A 22,410-nucleotide genomic window follows, 5' to 3' on the forward strand; every position below is an offset into this window, starting at 1 on the left:
TTCACCGGCAGATGCCGCAGGCTCAACACCTGGCAGCCAACTTCGAACTGACTACCAACTCAGCTATTTGATGCCTACTGTATACTTGAATACACTAGGCGCTTCAGGTCAACTCCACACCGGTTGGTTCACCTGGACAACGCGTGAGGATTAGATTAAATCGCATAAAATGCTTTGAACAATGAACTGAATTGTAGTGTGAAATTATTACCAGCCCAAGGTGAGGTGGCAGACAGGAACTTGGGTCCACCGCATTTGTCTCAGCAGACTGGTCGGGTCCCAGGGCTTGCTTTCCATCCAGTTGGGCCCTTTTCCTTTCTCCTGTCTTCCTCCACTAAACTGCTGCTACGTCCTCCAATTTGGAATCCGATATTTGGCTCCTCTACGGCAAAGACGCGGTAGTTTTGAGGGTCGGGATCACAGTGGGGCGGGCCCAAGGAGCATCACCGTTCACCTACTGGAACTTTTAAAAGGGAGGCAGACCGGGAGGTGGCGCGGCGGGACGCAAGAGGTCGCGTTCTTACGGTCTAAACTCAACACTAAGTTTCCTCCTGTGACCTCCGGGCTCGCGCCCCATCTGCACGCGAGACCGACGCCAGCACGTGAGGGGGGGCGGGCTCCGCTCTTCTGCCACAGGCCGGGGCGGGGCCTCTGGCGGCACCTGGGCGGCTGGAACTCCGCGTGGCCGAAGGGCTGCACCTGCCCGGGGCCGGCGGTCTCGGGATCTGGCTCTGCTGTGCCCCTAGCGTGCGGTAGGCCAGGGACGACCCTCGGAAGCAGGGCGCCCGAGTCTCCGGCGCGCCTCCCGGGTAGGCACGGGGGCGCCAGCGCCCGCGCGCTCTGGCCCGCACTGGGAGTTCGGGCCCGCCGCAGGCGCACGCGCGCAGGGAGGCGCCACGTGCTGGGGCCCCGAGCGCAGAGGCTGCTGCGCTCAGCGTGGGTGCGTGGCTGCGGCCCCACGTGGGGGCAGCCCCGCCTACCGCGCGGACACCCCCTCCCCCCGCACACGTGCGGGCCTTCGCCCCCTCCCTGCTCCCAGCGCAGCAGCGCCAGCGTCCGGGATCCCGGCTCCGGCACCGCGAGGCGGCGCGCCGGCTGCCAGGGGCTGCTGAGGGGCGGGGCTGCCGCCCGCATTGTTCCTCCCCGAGTGGCGGGCCCTCCCCTTCCCCCAGCCCCGGGCGGGGCGCGGGGCCGCCGTAGCCGCGGAACGTGGGCTCGCGCCCCGCCTTTGTCTCCCGGGCGCGAGCCGCCGCAGCCCCGCGCCCGCCGCTTGCTGCCAGAGCCGCTTTGTGCCGCGGCGCGGGGGACCGGGGCGTGGAGCCGGCGGGCGCAGCCTCAGCATGGACGTGACCGTCTCGGAGCTCATGGAGCTCTTCCTGCAGAGCCCGCTGGTGACCTGGGTGAGTGCTCCCAGCTAGCTCCTTGCCTTATTGTTGGTGCACCGGCGGTAGCCGTACGTTCTCTCTTCCCGGGGTACGGGGTAGCTTCCGGAACGCGAGGGACTCCGTAAGTGCTCCTGGCCAGGGTCGGGGTCTGAGCCCCGGGGTCCGGAGGCATTTCCAACTTGGGAGCCTTTGCGCCTGTTCCGACCGGGGTCTGAGCGGGTACACCTGTTCCCACTCGGGCGCTGGGCTGTGTCCCTGGAGTGGACAAGGTCTGAGTAGTCACCTGGGCCCCCCCATGACTTGATCACTCGAGTAAAGGACCCACTCTCCAAAAATATCCTCGTGTAGTTTCTGAATCCCTGAGGCCGGGTGGATGGCGGTGGGGATTGGGGGTTTCCGAGTGAGAACGTTTATAGGCTGGGGTCGGCGCAGTCCTTTCCAGTAGATTTGAGACGTGAGAAATTTATTGAAAACTCCCTTTTGGGTTTTTTTTTTTCTTCCCCCTCCGCCCTGGAACGCTGGAGAAAAGCGGGGAGGAAGTTTTCCTCCTCTCTGGCTTCTGTTGCCTGGCACGTGGAGCGGGTAGAGGCCCTAGAAAAGGGTGGGCTTGGTGCCTGCTGAAGGGTGAGTGGGTGTGGGTGACCCCCTTTTCCTACACCGTCCCCACTCGCCTTTACCCGAGAGAGCTTTAGACTGTGCGCTTGGGGGTGACTTTTCCTGTCTTTCTCTTTATGCCCCTTTCCTGGCAGGTGAAAACTTTTGGCTCATTTGGAAGCGGCAACCAGGACAACCTGACAATGTACATGGATTTAGCGGATGGCATCTTTTTGAACCAAATCATGTTGCAAATGTAAGTTATCTACAAGGAGAAAGGAAAAAATGATGCTTCAGAACGTTTAAGGTTGTAGAACTGGAACATGAAGTTGAAACAGGAGGGTTCTTTGCAGGCAGGTCCCTGGTATTGCAGTATAGTATGAAGGTGACTTCTTTCCCTTGGGGATATGGAGAATTCCAGGACAGCAGGTTGGCAGCTTGTTTGGTACATTTGAAATTGAACGACTATCATCCTCTTGGTCTAGATAGCACAATTGACTTCAAACTCAGATACTTGAGGTTTGAACTCTGAAATAAAAAAACAAAACAAAACCCTTTTTGGGGGCAAGGAACTGTAACGGAGAGTCTGGTTACAGGAAGTGTCTAGGGTGGACCCAGAGCATCTGTGAGGGACTATAAAGTTCCACTGTAGGTTGGGATGCCTGTGTTTCTGAGCTTTCCATTTCATCTTGTTTTCAATTGCCCCGAAGCAAGTGCAATTGGTTAAGGCCCTTCCCCTGTATTGGATTTGAAGTCACTGTGTTAAGAGAGGCCCTGGGAGTCTCAGTGCTGTGGTACTGTTTGTCTTGAAGCACTCGCAGCTTAAACAGGGTCTTGGTGGAAGTTACACTTGTTAGCATGTATTTCTGACCACATCCTTTCCTGTTGCTGAATTCTGCAGAGCCTGTTTGATTGACAGCCTGCCACACGTAGGTGTTGGCTCTCCACTGCGTTCTGTTTTTAACCCAGAAAGTGCAGGGAACACATTGGAACTGAGTGTCAGCATGATTCACAAGCGCTGGAAGCAAAATAAAACATTCTAATGTTCTCTGTGGATCGGCCCCTTGTGCTCACCTACTCACCTGCAACTAAGCAAGTTGTCATACTTGAACATGAAGCCATTAGCTAATGAGAATCAGCTTTGCGGCCCACACAGGAGGAGCACTTAGCTTGGGCATATTCAGAAAGTGGTTTAAATAGATCCACCTAAAAAGGCCTGTTTTTTAAAATTCCCTGGCAACACTGCTTCTTTTAGTAAGTCATTGGGTGTCATGTTGTGTGAGAGACACTTCAGTTTGCCTGTTTCTTAATCTTACCAATCTTGTGTTTGGTTAGATTCTAAAAAGACAAATCTGTTGCCACTTTGGCAGCTCTTGTCTGAGAACATTGATGAAAACGAGTTTTCCTAGGGTTGTCAAGCGTCATATTTAAGTCCTGGCAACTCTACCCCCATTTTGGTGGACCCCGAAAGTTACTGGATTTCATTGGTTCGGTGACCAGTGTGTAACCCAAGCCCAAGACTGTTTAATTAAAAACAGCAGTATCCTCAGCCTTTTCATTCAGTTTTTACACCCAGGCGGAGGGGAGAACAAAAGCCCTGGGACTGTTTCTCTTTCTTCCCTGACCTTTGGAATTCCTGAAGCGTTTACCACTTGCTTGTAAATCAGGAGAGCCTGTTGGACCATTCCTTTGAGAAATGCCAGCTCATCACTTGTTCACACTTGGCCCGTGGCTAAATTCAGTTTGAAGGGCTTCTCCACTTCCCTTGACAATTTTACATGATCTCTCCTCTGTGATATGCGAAGATAATCATTCTAGAAATGGGAGCTGATAAGTCCTCGCAGCTCTTATGGCCTCAAGCAGTGTTTCTGGTGCCTTCTGGCCAGGGTCAGGAACAGAGGAAAGGACACCAGGAAGCTGTTTGGGTGGCTTTCTGAACAAGGAAATCAAGGAGTGAATGGCTTCAGCAGCACACCGTTTACAGAATGACCCTGTTCCAGGTGATAGCAATCAGAACGTTGTTTGCACCTGGAGGTGGGTGGGGATCGTCTGGAAAGGAGACACAGGTGAACTTTTAGGGACGGTAATACTGATCTGTACATTGATCAGGACATTGATCATGAAATGAAGGACATTTCATTTTTCAGAACTCATCAAGCTGTAACTTACGATCTGTGCATTCGCTCTATGTAATTACCTCAATTGAAAAAAAAAAAAAGTGTTCCAGCCCTAGTGTTGACAGTCTAGGTAGCCAGCCAGGGTTTGAACCCTAGGTCAGCTTACACTCGCCAGGTGAGGCTGGGCACACACAGCTCAACACTTCAGTTTGCTCATCTGTAGAATGGGAAGTAAATTGCCTCCTTTAAGCGATGTTTGTGAGGATTAAAAGGGATGATGTGTTAGCGATTAGCACAGTGCTTGCCACTTAACAGGTATTAGTATCAATTATATATGTGCCATCTTAATCCAGAACGGATTTGAGGTGCCCCTTAGGAGTTTTTCCAGTCTACCTTTCTCCTACGTTGTTAGTCTCCTAGATTACTGCGTAGCTCATAGCCTTGGTCCTCTCTCAGCAAGTGCTAGGGCACAGCTGGACGCTGGGACCCGAGTCCAAGCCCCATATTTGACACTGTCTGTAAGCCTTGGTGTTCACTTGTGCCAAATGGAGAAATGTCAGGCTAACTAGCAGGTAAGTGATAAGGCGATTCTGCCTTATCTCCTATGCTGATAGCTCCAACTGTGTGCTACTTGCCTATTTTGGTAAATTCTCCCCAAGTTGGTAGGACCTGGGAAAATTGTAGAGAGCAGTGTGCTCAGTGGGTTGCTGGAGCTCAGATAAGAGGCATGTTACCTAACACTTCAGAGCCATATGGATGCCGGCGGGGGTCACGTGGCTGCACCTAGGCTTTGTCTCCGGCAACTGAAGAAGGCCACGGTAGTAGTCTCTTGGCCCTGGCCTCACGGTGACATCAGTGCCTGGAAGCAGGAAAGCCCTGTGGGCTCAGCTTTCAGGGGAGGCCCAGGTCTAGGAGAATTCTTGAGTGAAAGGCATTGAGTGGCTTGGAACAAGATGCATAGGGCACCCTGCTGAATAGTGCCTCTGTAAATGCAGTCTTTCTGGGTGATCTGCTGGTACCCAAGGGAAAACAAGATTTCTGATTCACTTTGGACACGTTTCTCACTGTCTCATAGCAAAAGTATTTAAGCACTTGTCTGCCTGATGTTTCAGGGACCAAGTTCACGTTCCCTTCTCTGCCACTTACTAGTTCAGCCACCTTGGGCAAATACTTACATTCTCTAAGCCTCAACTTCGCTATCAGTAATAAGGGGATTGTATTTTATAAACTTGGGAGGATTGAATAAGATGTGTATAGAAAATGCCCAAAAAACGTCCATCATTGTTGGGAGTGAGGCCTGGGCCATGTTCGTGCGTGCACCCCCGTGCCTGCTCCAGCGTGCATCTGTACTTCTGAGAGCAGACACCTTCTGATTTGAGGCTGTGGCTGTTGAGTGCAGTTGGGAACTTGGGATTGGGACTGAGAGCCTGTGCCCTTGCAAGGCCTGTGGGAAGTCCAGCACTATTTGCTTTATTCAGACTCCCTTCTTTACCCCTGGTGCTCACTGCAAAATTCAGGATCTTTTTCAAGGGTTAGAAACCTCCTCAGGCCTAAGTTTCTAAAAGGCATTTGAAGGATAATTTTTTTTTCCCCTAGTGTGCTGGAAGAGGAGTTCTATTCCTATTCGGTATCTGTGAAAGCTGAGGATATAAGGGCAAATACTTGTTGTTGAATGAGTTTGTGTTGGCAGGAAAGTGTTGGCGCAAAAATTTTTACTTGTGAACTTAAGTGATTTCCTTTTTTGGCTACAGAGTATGACATGGGGGCTTTGAGTCCTTAAAAATAACACCAAGGGGGGCACCTCAGTCAGTTAAGCATCTGACTCTTTAGCTCAGGTCATGATCTCACGGTTTCTGGGTTTAAGCCCTGGGTCAGGCTCTGCATTGACAGTGCAGAGCCTGCTTGGGATTCTCTCTCTCCCTCTCTGTCTCTGTGCCTCACGCACTTGCTTGCTGTCTCTCAAGTTGAAAAAAAAATATATTTAATTACACCAAAAGTTTACACTCGTTGCAGGAGAATAAGAAATGGTGAGCAAAATAAAATTACCTATAATTTTACCACAAAGAGGTAGCAGTGCTAATCTGTGTCTTCTGAATGTCTATAGTAAATAGGTGTATGTTCCTTAATGTATTTTTATGCAAACTTGGGCTCATGCTGTTGTTTTTTTAACATCCTTTTTTTTTTTCACCTGTGATATATTGTAGACATCTGTGTCAATACGTTTCTTGACTCAGGTTTAAATTTTGGAAGCCTTTGGAATATAACCAAAGTTGGGGGCTGGCTTTCAAAAAGGAGGGGGGCAAGATTGCTATAAACCTAAATCATAACTCTCTTTAAAATTCTAGGGCAAGTTGATTTCCTTTTTTCTAGTTAGAAGTTTTTATGAGAAGGAGGCCCTGGGGGCCCCACACTTTGGACTGGGAACTCTCCGAGATGGGACACACTACCAGATATTTGCACCCCCAGTGCCTCTCTCCTGCCCTCTGACATCTAGATATTGTGGAAAGAAGATCTTGTTGTTAATGATGGCTTTTGGGGATGTGCAGTTGGTGCAATGGTTATATGATGTCCTTTCTGGGATCTAGGACCAAGTACGGCCAGTGCGACCTGGCCTTCACAGAATGACAGTCTAGGGCTGGAAGGATCCTACAGTCATTTTGCAGATGAGCACCCTGGGGCCCAGAGAACCTTGGCCAGTCCTGTCCCCCGGACTGGAGTCTGTGCCTTCTGACCCATTTCCTGCAGCATAGAAAGGTGGAGGTTACTTAGTGCTGGGAGAGTGAGGATGAGCCTTACTTAACCCTAGTTGACTTTTGTTTCCAGTTGTTTCCTCATAACCTCTCTACCCTGGGATGGGAGTACTAATGATCGTGATAATGAGTCTAATTACTCATATGGTAAGCATCGAATGAGGCTCTTTTGTAGTGTTGTTTCTCTTAGCTGAACTGGGAGAACAAAAGCCGAGATGGTCAGAGGCTTCCCTGCTGTTATCTGAGGGGCACCCAGGTCCCCACCGCCCCCCCCCATCCCTTGTGCGTTGTGCCTTTGCTCACGCAGTGAACGTGTATTCCACCACGTGTGCCGAGACCCTCTGACTCAAAGCTGGGACCGCAGTAGCAAAACAGAAAAAGTCCTGCGTGTTCTCGGAGTTCAGTTTTAAGAAGTACTTTAGTCACATTATGAACTTGTTTCTCATCTCTTGAGATACCTAAGCAGAGGAGAAGTGAGCCTTTGAGATAAATTATTTGTAATGTTAGGTATACTTCTGTAGCTAACAATGCCTTTGCGGTTTACGTTCTGAATGCCGCCTCTATTCCTAAATTAATTTCCACTGAACTGTTAACCTTTGTTTTCTCAGTAATGAATGGCTCCAAGAGAAATCTAACGTGCAAATGGCTTGGCCAGGCTCCATTACCGTGTGGGGACAATAAGACATGTTGTCACATGACAGTTGAAAAGAGATTCCCTGGTTGACCCAAGGTACCCATGCGATTATTTTAGGGGATACAGGGTGTTCAAACAAAATCCATGGCTGACAACATGTAATGCGTAAAGGGGTTTGCGTACACATGAAACAGGGTAGGGACTCGTGGTGTATATGTCAAATGTTTAACGGCTGAATTCCAAACAGCTCATGTTATTAAGAAGAAGATTATACTTCCAAAGTATATATACTTGAAAAGATATACTTGAAAAGATATACTTGAAAAGATTTCTATTTGTAAATTTTTTTTTGGTCAGTTTTGTGTTGGCTTTGGGATGAGTCGAGTGGCATTGAGGTTGATTTCCTTAACTCTCCCCCCCCACCCCCATTCCTGTGCTCCTGTCTCCTTGTGGGCCGATTACTGAGGAAGAGGCTGACTCTGCCTTCACACCACCCCGGGGAGTTTCAGCACCCTTATCACGGAGCCAAGATGACAGATGATGAAGCCCTGAAAACAGCCCTCATTTCAGTTAGCTCTCTTTGTGGAGGATGGGAAAGGCACCTGGGAGGGAGGGCTTTGTTGTGGAAAGCATCGCGTGGTACCTGGGGAGGCGGAAGCTGAATTTCTTTTCCTGACTCTGTTCTCTTCACATAAACATTTTTGAAAAATGTTCTGGACGTAAATGAGAGGAATGATAAATCACTTGATTCAGATTTCTAGTTTCATCGCAGCTGGACCTGACTTTTGCCTGAGATTGGAAAATAAATGACGCTTTGGGGGTTTCCCACATGAATTATTTATATCTCTGCTCTTAGCCTTTCTCATAGGGTGCGTGTATGTCATGCCCTGTCACAGACTCGGGTTTTTCGGGGGTAGAGTTGTGTCCCTGAAATGTCAATCACCGGCAGGACCAGCCTAGACCAATCTGGTTGACGGGGTGGGGGAGGGGGAGATGGAACTTTAATAATTTTGATTTATTGTCAGAAAACATCATTTTTTTTCCTTGTCTTTCTTGGTATTTAGTATATTTTGGTCTGTTCAGACTTGAACATTTTATTTTTTGTAAGTCTGTTTATTTTGAGAGAGACAGCGTGGGAGGCGGGTAGAGAGAGAGGGAATCCCAAGCAGGCTCCCCACTGTCAATGCAGAGCCTGACACAGGGCTGGAACTCATGAAACCGTGAGATCATGACCTGAGCCAAAGCCGAGAGTTGGACACTTAACTGACTGAACCACCCAGGCGCCCCTTAACCTTTTTAATCTTGAAATCTTGGGATGGGTTATTGGTTTTTATACAGTATAACCTTTTGGGTCTGCACTGGCGTTTGGTGGTGGATTATGGGTGTTGCTAGCAGTAGGGATGGAAATAGCATTGACTCCAGCCGGGGGATGGGGAAGCAGGGAGGTGATGCCCGCCCCGCCCCCCCCAAGGTCTGGGACTTGGCAGTAGCAGAATAAGGAGAAATAGCATTGACTCCGGGCCTGTGATGGGCTAGGTGCTGCGGGATGGGGAAGCAGGGAGGTGATGGGGCACCCCCACCCAAGATCCGGGGATTGGCAGTAGCAGAATAAGGATTTGACTCAATCCACAGTCATAGCTGCATAGTAACCGAGGCTGGAGGGGAGGACGGGAGGTTCACACTTGCCTGGGAATGGGGGTGCGTGGCAAATGATGCGATACACAGTTTCCATTCTCCTCTTCCTTCTCTAGTGACCCCAGACCAACAAATCAGCGCATCAACAAGCACGTTAACAACGACGTGAACCTCCGCATTCAGAACTTGACCATCTTGGTGAGAAACATTAAGACCTACTACCAGGTAAGGGCCAGGAACTCTGTCCCCCCAGGGTTCTGCTGTGCATCTGGCAGTCTCGTCACTCAGGCGGTTTCCCCACAGGAAGCTGAGAGGAAACGGTGTTCATGGTTAGGCATCTACTCGCTAACGCTTGGTGTGTTTTCACTTTTGTATTTTTTGGGGGTGTCATGAGAAGGGTCTGATGTTGGATTACTTTGTCTGGTGAACGTCCTTTGAGCTGTGTGCCCAGCATCGTGTATGGTGTGGTGGGGGTTCCCAGAGATGGCCCTCCATTCATAGCCGCAGCCTCAAGCATGCAGCTGAACGGAGACTGGCTCCGGGGGGCAGGGCGGGGGCACCCTGACGTGGTGTCACCCACAGCTCAGTGAGCTTTTGTTCAGGAGCAACTGCAAGGGTTGGGGTGGGGGGGACCACAGAAGGGTTATGCTTGAGCCCCCAGCTTGCAGACAGGGATTCATGGTGAGGAGTGTCTGTTTGTTAGGGTCTCCCTGTATCTCACTGGCAGATAGGTGATGGGCTGGGCAAGGGGGCCTGCCGGGGAAGGCCTGTTAAAATCCCCATCCCAGCCTTGGGAAGGTCAGGTGAGAGTCTTTGATATTGATTGTAAATGGATGTGTGTAATTGATTGTAAATGGATGTGTGTAATGTGTGTGTCAGAACCCTGGTTTCCCAGCTTCATAGCAGTGAAACAAGAATTCTTCCCTCTGCATTTTTCCTGAAGCCCCAAGTGAAGCCCTAGTGACTCTGATTGACTTGACAGGTCCTAGTGGTCTCTACTCAGCTTCCCTCTCTCCCTCTGGGGATCTCTGTGGTTTCCCAGGACCCCAGGGAACACCATTTGAGAACGACTGCTCAAGAACAAGTCTTTTCCAGAATTCATGCTGGGGCTTCCCTGATTGCTTGGGCAGACTCTGCCTCTGAGACCTGTTCTTAGCATCCACTTTCTGGACTGTAACTCCGTCTTGGTGCTGGGGTTCAGGGGCATCTTTCAGAGTGGAGAGATCCCTCCACCCTTTCAGAGTGGTAGGCTCCCTCTCTGTCCTGTGTGGTGCGGTGGTTGCTGGCTCTGAGGTGAGCTGAGGCCTCATGCAGGGCCAGCTCCTGCTGAGGGCTGTGGTGGCTGCAGGGGTCCTTCTTCTGACTCAGTACAAATTTGGGAGCAGATGGGAGAGGGAGAGGGAGGGAGTGGACTGTGTCCGGGGTTTTCCGAGATGATTGTTTCCACCCTCTCATTGAGATCGGGGTGTGTGAGAGAAGGCTTCGGTGCTAGGACACTTTCCCTGAGCAGCCAATTCCACAAGCCACCTGAGCTCATTCCATGGACCAGCACCTTGGACTCTCTGAGCAGCTTCTGGGAGACTTAGGTCCAGCCCTGCCCTATTAGTCCCAGGTAGATGCCAGCTGTGCTGAGGAGAGGGCCTGAGCCAGCTGGATCTGTGGGGTGAAGTGGGTTTGTTTCCTCATCTGAGGGGTGCCACACTCGGGGCCGGGCGTGCTGCAGGCAGGCAGGAAATACTCAGCGAGTGTTCCCCTGGAGACGGCCACAGGCAGGGGAAGTTGGGTAAAGGTGATTGGCCTGCCAGTGAACTTGAGTCTGGGCGTGGAAGGGGCTGTTCAGCATGTACTCAGGGCTTGATCCCTGTCTGAAGGTGCCTTCAATGGTGTGTGCTAAGTGCCTGGAGAAGTGGATGGTGCAGATAGTTGGGAGAGACCAGATCTCTAACCCATGCTGCAGGGTTGGAGAGGGGGAAGGCTTCTTGGAGGAGGGGGCACCTGAGTGGAGTCTTGGTAGGTGATTGAGTTTCCAAGTTTGGAAGGTCATGGGAAAGAGAAAGGGGAGGGGTGTAGAGGTAGAGGAAGACATGGAGGCACGAGACAGGTCTGTCCTCGATCTGTCAGGGTCCACATTTTCTGCAGCTGCTCAAATGAAGGTTTGTTTCACTAAGTTTTAGATGAATCAGAACTGGAGAGGATATGAACATAAGAGATCCCGAAATTCAGAACCGGTGTGCAAGGCTGGCCAGGGCTAACAGCCCTGTCGATAACTTGACAGGTGTGTCTCAGGCCCGAGGCATGGCAGGGAGGTGGTACCCTCTCCCTGGTTGGTGGCAGTGATGAAGCTCTCAAGTGGAGGTGATGGCCATGCAGGGGCTGTCCTCTGCTCTTGCTGGTCCAGGAGTTCACGTGCTGATGGTGGGCAGTGGCTCCTGACAGTCCAGCCGAAGGGAGTTTGACGCTTATTTGAGACAGTGTCCGTTTGGAGGCGGATTGCTGCTCTGTGTCAAGTTCCAGAAGGTGAGAAACTGGGGGGAAAAGATGTCTAGTCCATGTTCAGGGCCCAGGAAGTCTCAGAGGTAGAAGGGAGGACCCTGCATCCTTGTTCTGCTTCTGCACTGTTAACCCTTCGAGGGCAATGCTGTTGTGCATTAGCAGCCCAGTCCAGAGTGAATATTTGCTGAAGGCACTTGCTCAAGGCTGCAGAGCCGTTCTTGCCCCTCAGTCCTGCTTACGTGGAGAAGGCCAGCAGGCCATTTGCTCTCTGGGCTGGCACACATTAGACGTGGGCAGTTGTGTATATTTTTTCCTTCCGATTTATTGTAAAATTAAGCTCTAGTTCTGTAAGTAATATGTGCTCTTTGTAAACAACTTGGAAAATAAGTAGCAAGAAGAAAAGAACACCCACAATCCCACCACCTAAAGACAATCCCTGTTAACGTTTTTACTGTTTCCTTCCAGTGTTTGCATGAATAGTTTTTGTTTTACATGGTTGTGGTCATGCCATATATACAATTGCATATCCTGCCTTTTTTCCTTCCACCTGACATTCAAGTGTAGACATAATTGGTTATTATTATAAAAGGTCACTCAAGAAAAGTTTCCAAGAGAAGTACTGCCCGAGTCCCTTTGTGAAAGTGGCCTGGCAGGTTGTGAGGGCTCAGGATGAAGCAAGACAAATGTCATTCCTTATTGTTACAAGGGTGGCCTAGAAGGGTGAGAGGCTGCCCCCAAGGGAGTGGGACTCCCACTTGGCTGTGGCTTTTCAGTAGACTTGAGACATTGAGTCTTGCCTGTGGCTTTTCTGAGAAATTGAGGTCACAGAAGCCAGCCTTGAGTGTTGTTTGCCAAGCAGTGGTTCTGCCTTTGGCGGTCCCCTTATTTTCAGAGGCACCATGGGACAGGGACAGTTAGAAAGGATGGGGACCTCTCTTGAATAGCGTGGGCTTCTGTCACAAGGAAACTCAAGTTTTGGCTCTGAAAACCTTCGGAGACAACGATCCTTGACCTTTTGCTGGGGCAGAACATAGACGGTGGGTAAAAATAAGCATGGCCAGTCTCAGTCTGACCATTGGTGTGTCAGCCAGATCTCAGGCTGCCTTCTGACCTGCCGCTTGGACTTCTCTGCCGTTGGGGCCTAGATTCTGCATTTTAGAAGTTCTCCAGCTGTTAGTCTTGCCATCCTTCCAGCAGGATTGGGAATCACTGGGCTTTCTCAGAGTGTGGTCCCCAGGCCAATGGTATTGACATGGCCTAGGAACTTAGTAGAAGTGGGGATCCTCAGGCCCTTCTGCAGACCTCCCCAGCCCTACAGTCTGTCTTAACAAGCCCTCCAGGTGATTCTGATGCACATTCTCGTGGGAACCAAGGGTTAGAGCGTTTCTAGTCATCACCAGAAGAGGCATCTTCAGCCAGGTGTCCCCAGGTGACTCCTGTCCATCACATACAGAGGCACATCTCATGTGTCCTGGGACAGTGAGGCAGAGAAGAGAGTGCCTGGTTCGGTCTCTGGCTTTTGCAGAAGAAAAGGCTGGCAGTCCAAGGTGGAGGTACCTGCTCCAGGATGAGTCTCCGCAGATAGGACATGTGCTGAGGCTTGGAGGAAAGGCAAGCTTAGACCAGAACTGCACGCTGCTTCCGGCCACCTGGCTGGCCAGCTTTGAGCCCGGCATCATGTGATGCTTGTTTCAATGCTCAACAACCAAGCCCTTCTTCATCTGAGTCTTTTTTAAGTTAAAGTTTGGATTTATAGAATGGTTCTTTTTTATATTCAGATTCTTGAGTGTTTATGTTAAATGCATGTTCATTTGATAGTGGAGCCAGTAGGAAAATATGGCTAGTATAAGCAGAAATCCCTGGTGCAGCAGTGGCTGTGTGTTTGTTCTTTGGGTTTTGTGCGTGAGTGTCCCATTGCCGTTACCTGCCCTGGATACCTGCACCCTTGTTCTGCCTCCTGACAGTCAGGGCCTACTTGTCATGTGAAGTTTCTGAGGCTTTTTTTGGCTTTATGCTGCTGGGAAGCATTTCAAACAGAGGCTTGGATAAATTCACTGTGTGTTGATCTTTGTTGTCAGGTACACATATAGATCTCTGTCCTGAAATCGGGACCCTCAGGTGGATGTAGAGACCCACCTGCAGAACTTACCCTGAAATGAGAAATTTGCGGGGTTTCTTTGAGCTTCTCACCTTAACTGATCATGTACCGGAATAGTCTGCGTTCCCTCTCTGGGCCGCCTGAGTTCTCATCTGTCAAGAAGTGGATGGGCCCTCATGGGCCTCAGATTCCACAGTCACACAGTGGCCGGAGACATCTGACATGTCACCTCAAGGAAGCTCTGTTTTATGAGTTCCTTGAACTTGGCTCTTCTGAGCTCTCGTCTCTCACCATGGTCAGAAGACTAGAACCAACCCAGAATACTGTTTTTTATCTCAGAAGAAAAGCAGAGTAGAGAATCTGGGGTTGCCTTTTATCTTTTTTAGTCTCTTTCCTTTACTGCCTTGAAAAACAAAAGTAGTACGGATGGTCATAATGCACCCTTGTGTCTCTGTTAAAAATAAATGTGAACATGTGAGTATTGTTCATATCTGCTTTAGGTTCCCCGCCCCCCCCCCCCTACGTTTCTCTGATAGAAGTCCCTAGGATGCCTCTAGTGAATCGAGTTCACCTTCCCTCCCTCCCTGGAGACGACCCCATTGTTAATTTGGTGGGCGTCCAGTTCATGGCTTTACACTCTTGTGTGTATGTATGTTTATGTGTATGTGTGCATATACGTTGTTTTTTGTGGTACCTTTAGATAAAACTTCATGTACCGTCTGTACCTTTTCCCCACTCAGCCAGTTTTTGCTATCTGTCTGTTTCCTGTAGTGGTTGTATTTGATAAGCATGGGCTGGCTAGTTAAAATTAGAAGTATCTCTAGAAGTGTGTTCCCTCAGTTGGAGAAAGGAAAGACTTTTATCAAAAGTAAGAATAGAAGGAAATGTACGTTTGATATCATTGGTGGGAACACAGTAAACTTCATAGGTCCCTCTCGAGAATTCATGTGGTCTGTAGTGTTTAGTGTTTAGTTCAAGCAAAGCCTCCTTAGGTGGGTGTGACCTGCTTTGATGGATAGGGACAGTGCTCAGGAGAGCTTAGGTCCACACAGGCCCTTTCTACAGTACCAGTACCGGCAGAATTTGCTTTGTGAAAAATACATTGTATCAGATTTGCGGGGGAGTACTTATCTTCTCCACTTTTGGTTTTATAGAGGACTGTGAGGCTTCACGGGAGACGGAGGGGGGATATTCTTTTAAAAATTTTTTTTCTTTTTTTTTTTTTTTTTTTTTTTTTTACATTTATTTATTTTTGAGAGACAGAGCACAAGTGGAGGAGGGAAAGAGAGCGAAGGAGACACAGAATCCCAAGCAGGCTCCAGGCTCTGAGCTGTCAGCATAGAGCCCCATGCGGGGCCTGAACTCACGAACCGTGAGATCATGATCCGAGCCGAAGTCGGGCGCTTAACTGACTGAGCCACCCAGGCGCTCTGGAGGGGGGGATGTTCTTGATTTTGTAGCTTATATTTACGTTTTGAAGATGTTAAAAGTAACATTTTTTATTATAAAAATTTCTGATCGCAGATGGGGAGAAATCAGGAAAAGTAAGTTCACCCATGATCATGCCACTTAGAGCTGCTGTGGTTAACGTTTTGGTGTTTATGTGTACATAGGTTTCACAGTGTGGGTTATATCCTCTATGCTGTTTGTAACCTTTCTTTTCACTTACTGTGCAGTGAGCATTTTCCCACGTCACTAAGTGTTCTTTCATTACATGAATTTTAATGTCTACATGGCACTTGATGGCTCCACCATTGTCGCTGGTACGGAGTTATTTCTGTCTCAGAATTATAAACAATACAACCATGAACATACTTGGTACTTGAGCCTTTCAACAAATGTTTTCATTTCCTTGGGATAAATTCCTGGTATGGAATTGCTGGGTCAGAGGGCATGAATACTTGGAGGACCCCGGTTGCTCACTGCCAGAATTGCCTTGTTTTTCTGGCCGGATTGCCCGTTGGCGCCCTTTGCGTATTAAGATGTGCAGTGTTTCATATCGCTGCTGAATGAATAATGAAGATTTCTGTGTCTCTGCCGTGTGGATGAAGGTCTGAGATTTTTACTGTATGCCTAGGCACGTTTCCTTGTGTTGGAGTATTACTGGATGCTGGTCTGGAATCTCCAGCAGGACAGCCTTCCGGCAATTGTGGTGTGGTGACCGAATGTGGTCATGAGCTGTGCGGTGCAGCCCCAGGCCTGGGAGGCCTTCATTAGAGAGGCCCCTGTGTCCTGTCCCCAGTCAGGGGTAGGAGCTCTTTTTCTGTTAATGGGCTTGACCCGGGAGCTTGCCTACTTCCCTGTGACTATTCGCGGTCAGTTTAAAGTGCAAGAGGGAACCTTCCAGGCTGTGTTGGGAAGTGAGCCTGAGAGGGGCGGTGGTCTACACGGACCCCTCCTTTCCTCTTTCCTTCATCTCACTTCCTGTCCCTCATTGTCTCTAGTGCAGTGATGAAATGTGGGCTGAGGAAGCCCTGGGGGCCCACAGGGGAGGGTGTCACTCACCAGGGGTTGCCTGGTTCCTTTCTCTTTCTTGTTGTTAAAGCCTTTCTCCAGACCTGAGGTGCCCACCTCCAGTGGGCAGAAGAGAGGCCACAGGGCACAGGAGGGAGTTCCCCAGCCTGGGAAAGGGCAAAGCTCATGGGGAGCTTTCTGTAGGGCGTGACACTTGTACTGAGTCTTGGAGGATTGGCAGGGAGCTAGGCTGGCTGAACATGGGGTGCGTGGAAGGGGGTGTCCTGGGAGAGGAAAAGCACCTGCAAAGCTGTGGAGACATAAGACAGCCTGAGGACTGATTGAATCACTTCAAGGTGGCTAGAGGTTGGGTGTCTTTGCGGGTGGTGATGGGGGGAGCCTGGAAAGATGAGGTTTCAGGGAAGTGGATGCCACGCTAATGAATTTGAACTTCATCCTAAAGGACTTGGGAGTCTTTGGAGAGTTTTTAAAAGGGAAAGTTTAAAAAAGGCAATGCTGGCACCAGCATGAAGAACAGATTGGTGTCAGAGGGAGTGGGGAGTCAGGGCAGATCATGGGGGTCTGGACCAAGGCAGGGGCGAGGGGACGAATTCTGAGAGACTCCGTGGGGTGTTGCCCATATGGGGCTATGGATAGCAGCGTGCTTGGTGCCCCACCTGGAGCGAGCTTCTGAGGGGAGGGCAAAATGCATTACCAGACCCAGGACCACTGAGAGCTGCAGCAGATCTGACCCTCCCTCCCACCAGGGTCCTGGGGTTCAGGACCCGCCCGATGGGGTGGCCGTGACTCTGAGTCAGCTGGAGGGGGGCAGCTTTCAGGGCCACTAGAATTCTGTTTTTCTACACTAAACAGAAGGTATTTACTCCTGACCTGTGACCCTTCCTGTCCTGCTGACCAGGGTGGGGCAGATGGGGCTGAAGCCCCAGGGTCATGTGCTTTGCAGTCCCAAATCTACCAAAAGGCAGGTTTTGTTTCCGCAAAATGGGAGACTAAGTGTCAGTTGAACTTGATTTGTTTTTTTCTCCTTTTTGTTTTAGAAGAAATGCTGTCGAGGCATATGAAATAGCAAGCAGGAACTTCGAGACTTAGTTTTTACCCCCGTCAGAAGGCTAGAAGAAGATAACCGTGCTTCCTATGAGCCAGGCCCTGGCATAGTGGGGAGGAAATTGCTGTCCCCATTTTACAGATTAGAGAAGGGAGGCTCAGCAAATAAGATATGGAAACAGCGCCGGAGAGCTGCAGGGTTTCTTGGTCTTTGGTTGCTTGGTGAAATGCCTTTCTAAGAAGCCTCCTGTAGTCTGTTGTGTAGGGAGATAGCTTGCTGTAGGTAGAGAGTCTGTTTTATAAAGGTTGGCAGGGCCACCAGGAAGGATCTGCACTGACACCAGAGTGAGGTGGATCCTGAGCTCAGAAGCTTTGCGTGGTGGGCCAGGCTGGGAGCGCTGCTTCCTGAGGCTCTCCCGTGTTGAAAACTAGATTTCACACTAGCCTGGAGCCCCAGAGGAAGGGACTGGATTGCTTCAGGCACCTTGTGAGTTCAGCAGTTCCGGGGTTGGGCGGTGGGTGGGATGGAGGGAACAGCTGGCCTCAGACTTCATCCTGCACCCCCAGAGCAGCAGGAAGCAGAGAATCGGGGTTAATTGCAGAGGGTGGGGAGGGGTGAAAGGTGGGTCTGATGTAATTAGTGGAGCTGGAATTTGGCCAGGCCATGGAGGCTGAAGGCGAGGAGGGGAGAGAGAGAGACACACACAAAGACAGAGGAGGCGGGGGAGTATGTGTATAGACACCATCCTTTCTGGTCTGTGTGGGCTCCCCCTCCTGGCCTTGAGTCCAGACCTTGAACTGTTGGGGCTTTGCCTCCTGTCCCTGAGCTGCCACACCTTCCCTCCCAGGTGCTGAGGGTGCCACCCAAGGCCCCTTGGGCTGCCAGCTGGCTTTGGGCTGTTCACAGCACGGAGCCCAAAAACCTGGTACAGGATTGGCCCAAGGGACCCACTCAAACCTCTGCTTCTGCGAATCCGAACTTTGTCCCGGCTCCTCTCCTTCTTCTGAATGGCCCTTCTTTCCTGAATCCTGTTTCTGATACATGTTCTCTCGCCATGAATTTCCTTCTCCACTTTTAGCTCAAGTTTTCTCATAGCCAGTGGCCATTCGTTTAAGAAGGGTCTTTTTGTGAGCCCTTCTCCGAAGGTCTGGGCACAGAACGGAGCCGGGGGTGGAAGCTTGGCTGGGGGCGGTGGGGGGGGGGGGGTCACCCCACCACCGGGCAGGTGTTCTGAATTTGTGCTTCCAGCAGAATATTGGCTAAGCCAGGCCGCGAAACTCTCCGATGCCGAGGATGGGCCATGCTGCTTGTAGGTGGAGCGAGTTGGCGTCCTTTTCAGTTAGCTCTTGTTGCTCACACATTCAGAGCAGAGCCGGGAGTGTTGAGGATCCAGCACTGCCGGGTGAATGAAGGTGGTAGAAACAACTTTCGTAGTGCACTAGGCACCAGAGACGTAGGAAGCGGTTAGAGGCACCGATGCCCTTTGTGACGAAAAGGAGGGAAGTGGATTTCTCAAGGTTTGAGAAAAAAAGAAGGGTCTCTCCCTCGCCTTGGGTTTTGGTGTTTGGTGCCGAGATCAGCATGTGGGATGTTACAACTCCTTTGTCAGGAGGAGTCCCTGAAGAACTTGCCCGGGCAGGCTTCGCCCCTCCGTAAAGCCGCCCGCGTGGCTCACGTCCAGGGCTAATGGCAGTTTTCCTTATTCAGCCTTTCTTTCTGGAAAGGCATAGTTTTTCTCCTACTTGGCCACAGATTCAGGGCCTTGGTCCTTAATCTTAAGATAGAATTGCAGTCGTTTTTCTGGTATTGAGGAGGAAGACCAAGGAGGATGAGGAAGTGCTCTTAAATCGGTGGGTTCAGCAAGGTTGATGGAGGTGTTGAAGAGGCCCCCAGTTCTGAGTTTGTTGGTGGTATGTTGACGGAAGGTGGAGGTTTTGGAAGGGCTGTGCCAGCTACACCCTGCAAGGTTTCCATTGGCTTGGGATTTAGGTTTCTCAAGAGGTTAAAGGGGGGAGGGAGGTGTTTGAAGTATAGGGCCATGCTCTGACCCTATACTGACCCTATATCCTATACTGATGGGGCACAGTGCAGCTTCGGGGGGGTTGGGGGGAGCCTCCCATTGCTTCTGTCCACCTAGAAAAGGAGGCAAAACTGAAAAGAACAAGCCCTTCACTCAGGGTCTCAGGATTGCAATTCAGGGAGCACCAAACATGACCGAGTAACCAGAGAGTCCCACTTGTGTGGGGAAAGTAAGGGGTTTTTATGAGAAAGAAGAAAAGGGGGTGATTACATGATGCCGATAGGGAAAAGGAGAGAAAAAGCCTGCTAACGTAGGCCTGACGGGTTGAGCTGCTTCTGATGACTTATCTCATAGATTATTTTATTGAAGCTACCAAACACAACCGTCCCTGATGTGTATTAATTAATTTTACTGTCCTCATATGATACAACTGCCAGTTGCTCTGTTGAAAGTTTATGAGCAACTGCTAGTAAAACTGTTGCCACTTCTGGCCCAGTTCAAGAGTTCGTATCAGTTGGAAAGGAAAATGGAGCTTGAAAGCAGGGTGTCCAGAAACATCGTATGGTGGCACACTTCCGTTGGCTGGGAGGGGGTAGTCGGGTTTGCTTTCTCAGCTGGGGGCAGGATGTTAGCCACTGGCCCGTGGAATGGATGAGTGAGCTCTGTGGGGCGAAGGCCAGGAAGGTGAAGCCAGAGGGGGAAGAACCAGATGGAAGCTGGGGGGCGGGGGCAGAAGTAAGGGCAGACTCCACTGCTTTGTCAGGTTGGGTCATGTTATTCTTTCAAGGGTCTAGAAACTTGTGTGTCCCTGTTCCTACCGATGTGACTTAGGCTGGATCATTGAACCTCCCCTGTAAAGTGTGGGTAATACCATATTGCAGGTTGTCATGAGGCTCAGGTGAAATAGTGCCAAGTTTCTTGAGTCTGTGAATGCTCATGGCAGTGGCTCCTCTCCCAGGCTGACCTGGCATTTGGTCAGTATGAAGGGGCCAAACACAGCACAAAAAGGAACTGTAAGCCTCTGTCTGCAGAGGCTCGGGATCCTGCAAGCTCACCGCTCAGATTGGTGACCTCAGGCAGCTTCATCTCCGAGAGTGTTTATCTAAAAACGAGGATATGAATAGCGCCTGCCTCAGAGACTATGAGGAGGGTTGAATGAGGGCCTTGTGCAGGTTCCCTGCCAGCCGTGAGGATAAGATGCGCACTGGTGGAGCAGAGGGTATCGTGGGCAGGTCTGCCTCTCTGGGCGTGCTTCATTGATTTCTTAGTGGGTGGCTTATGGACGGGCCCTTCCAAGAGGTGCACTGTGATTGGTTTGGGTTAGTCCAATGAGCATGCACGTATGTGCTTGACTTGCCATACATATTTTTTCCTATATGAGCTTTTTAAAAAGTTTACTGTGTGCTCATGGTGCGGAGTGTCTTAGGCCTATTATCTTACGCATATTATCTCATGATTTTATCTGCCACCAGCAGTGAAACACGTTAAAAGTAGGCATTACATCTTTGTGTCTCACCCCATCAGCATGGAAACATTTCAGCGTGTGTTAGAGACAAGATACGAAACAACAGAACAGACAAGAACGACTCACTCTGGAGTGAGTCTGGAGTAAGTAAATTCAGAAAGTAAGTCCTGGCATTCAGGGAATTCATTACTGTGCTGGGCTTGGACCCAGGATCCTATCTCTAGGCGAAAATAGTCCTACAGAGTTCCCTGACCTGTTGCTTCTTTCTAGACTAATTGGAAGACAGGTCCGTGTGTGTGTGTGTGTGTGTGTGTGTGTGTGTACATATATGTGCATATATGTACATTTAATGTTAATTTTTGAGAGAGAGCAAGTGAGCACAAGCAGGGGAGGGGCAGAGGGAGAGAGAGACACAGAATCCGAGGAGGGGCTCGAGGGGCTCAAACTCACGAACTGAACCATGAGATCATGACCTGAGCCAAAGTCAGAGGAGCTTAACCACTTAACCGACTGAGTCACCCAGATGCCCCAGGGCCTTGCTTTTTTCATTCTGTGTGTCCCTTGAGTGCCTGACACACATCAGGGACTGGGGACCTGACTGTTGAGGAGGTCACTGGGGGCAAATGAGATCGAAATGGGGTGGGGTGGCTGGAGCCTTTGAATCCCACTCTTAGAGGGGACCCCCGCTGCTTTCACACCAACCTGCAAGCTTTCATGTGGTGTTTGCTTTGTTGATGGAGATGCCATCTGTCAGGTACTAGGGAGGCCCAGTCCCTGGGGGGTGGAAATTACATTGATTGTTTTCAACTTTGTCTAGCCAGCTTGGCTCCCCTGAGGTTAGTAATGTTTAGGCTTAATGGCTTTAAAACTTTAAAAATGAATGCCTCCTTTCCAAACCACAGCAACCAAACAGGCTTTTCCTCCTGCTCTTGTAACCAGTCAGAACAGTTTACTTTCCTTTAAAATGTGGAATTGTGGCTGCTTAAAGTATCAGAAACTCTGAGGGTGCCTGGGTGGCTCAGTTAGGCATCTGACTTCAGCTCAGGTCGTGATCTCACAGCTCTTAAGTTCAAGTCCTGCCTTGAGCTCTGTGCTGACAGCTCAGAGCCTGAAGCCTGTTTCAGATTCTGTGTCTCCCTCTCTCTCTGCCCCTCCCCTGCTCCTGCTTTGTCTTTGTCTCTCTGTCAAGAATAAACAGTAAAAAAAAAAAAATTTACAAAAAATATCAGAAACTTTGAAGCAAGTTGTCACTTCTTGTGCCAAGTTGGTCTTCTAGCCACTCTCTCTCTCTCCTTTTTACGGTGAGAATTCTGAATGTTGGAATTTTATAGCATAGAGCTTACAAAATTGGACTTTTCAGATGGAAAGGGACTAAGTCGCAGCTGTACATGTCCCAAGGTTGAGATGCCAGAAGAATGAAGAGTGGGTGGTTTCTTTAGCTGCCTAGGGCAGTTAATCCAAAATGGCTTGCCCCCACTTTCCAAGGAAGGCAGATGGGGACTGAAGTATAGGTCGCCTGGGAGGAAGAAGTGCTTAGATCTGACCTGCTTCTCTTTCCATCATCTGTCATCATCCTGGTTTCTTCCTTTGGGAGGTAAACTCTCAGGCTGCCTTCACCTCATTTGCCCCCAGCCCATGTGCTGGGGCCTGGGGGGGGGGGGTGGTGCTCTGGACAGTGTCCTTCCTGGACAGTGTCCTC

General features: G+C 50.1%; 1 protein-coding gene across 1 annotated transcript in view; it reads left to right on the forward strand.

Annotated features, from left to right (window-relative positions):
* Window positions 1-1,257: 1,257 nt before the first annotated feature.
* Window positions 1,258-22,410, forward strand: part of CCDC88C (coiled-coil domain containing 88C) — a 130,497-nt gene continuing 109,344 nt past the window's right edge. The window contains exons 1-3 of the mRNA XM_047080215.1: window positions 1,258-1,400; window positions 2,135-2,235; window positions 9,232-9,340. Coding sequence (XP_046936171.1) covers window positions 1,341-1,400; window positions 2,135-2,235; window positions 9,232-9,340 — 270 coding nt within the window. The 5' untranslated portion in view covers window positions 1,258-1,340. The remainder of the gene's footprint in view (window positions 1,401-2,134; window positions 2,236-9,231; window positions 9,341-22,410) is intronic.

This window comes from Lynx rufus, unplaced genomic scaffold, assembly GCF_022079265.1.
Source record: "Lynx rufus isolate CCGP_SWC_20201006 ecotype Redwood Valley unplaced genomic scaffold, mLynRuf1.p SCAF_17, whole genome shotgun sequence".
NCBI lineage: Eukaryota > Metazoa > Chordata > Mammalia > Carnivora > Felidae > Lynx > Lynx rufus.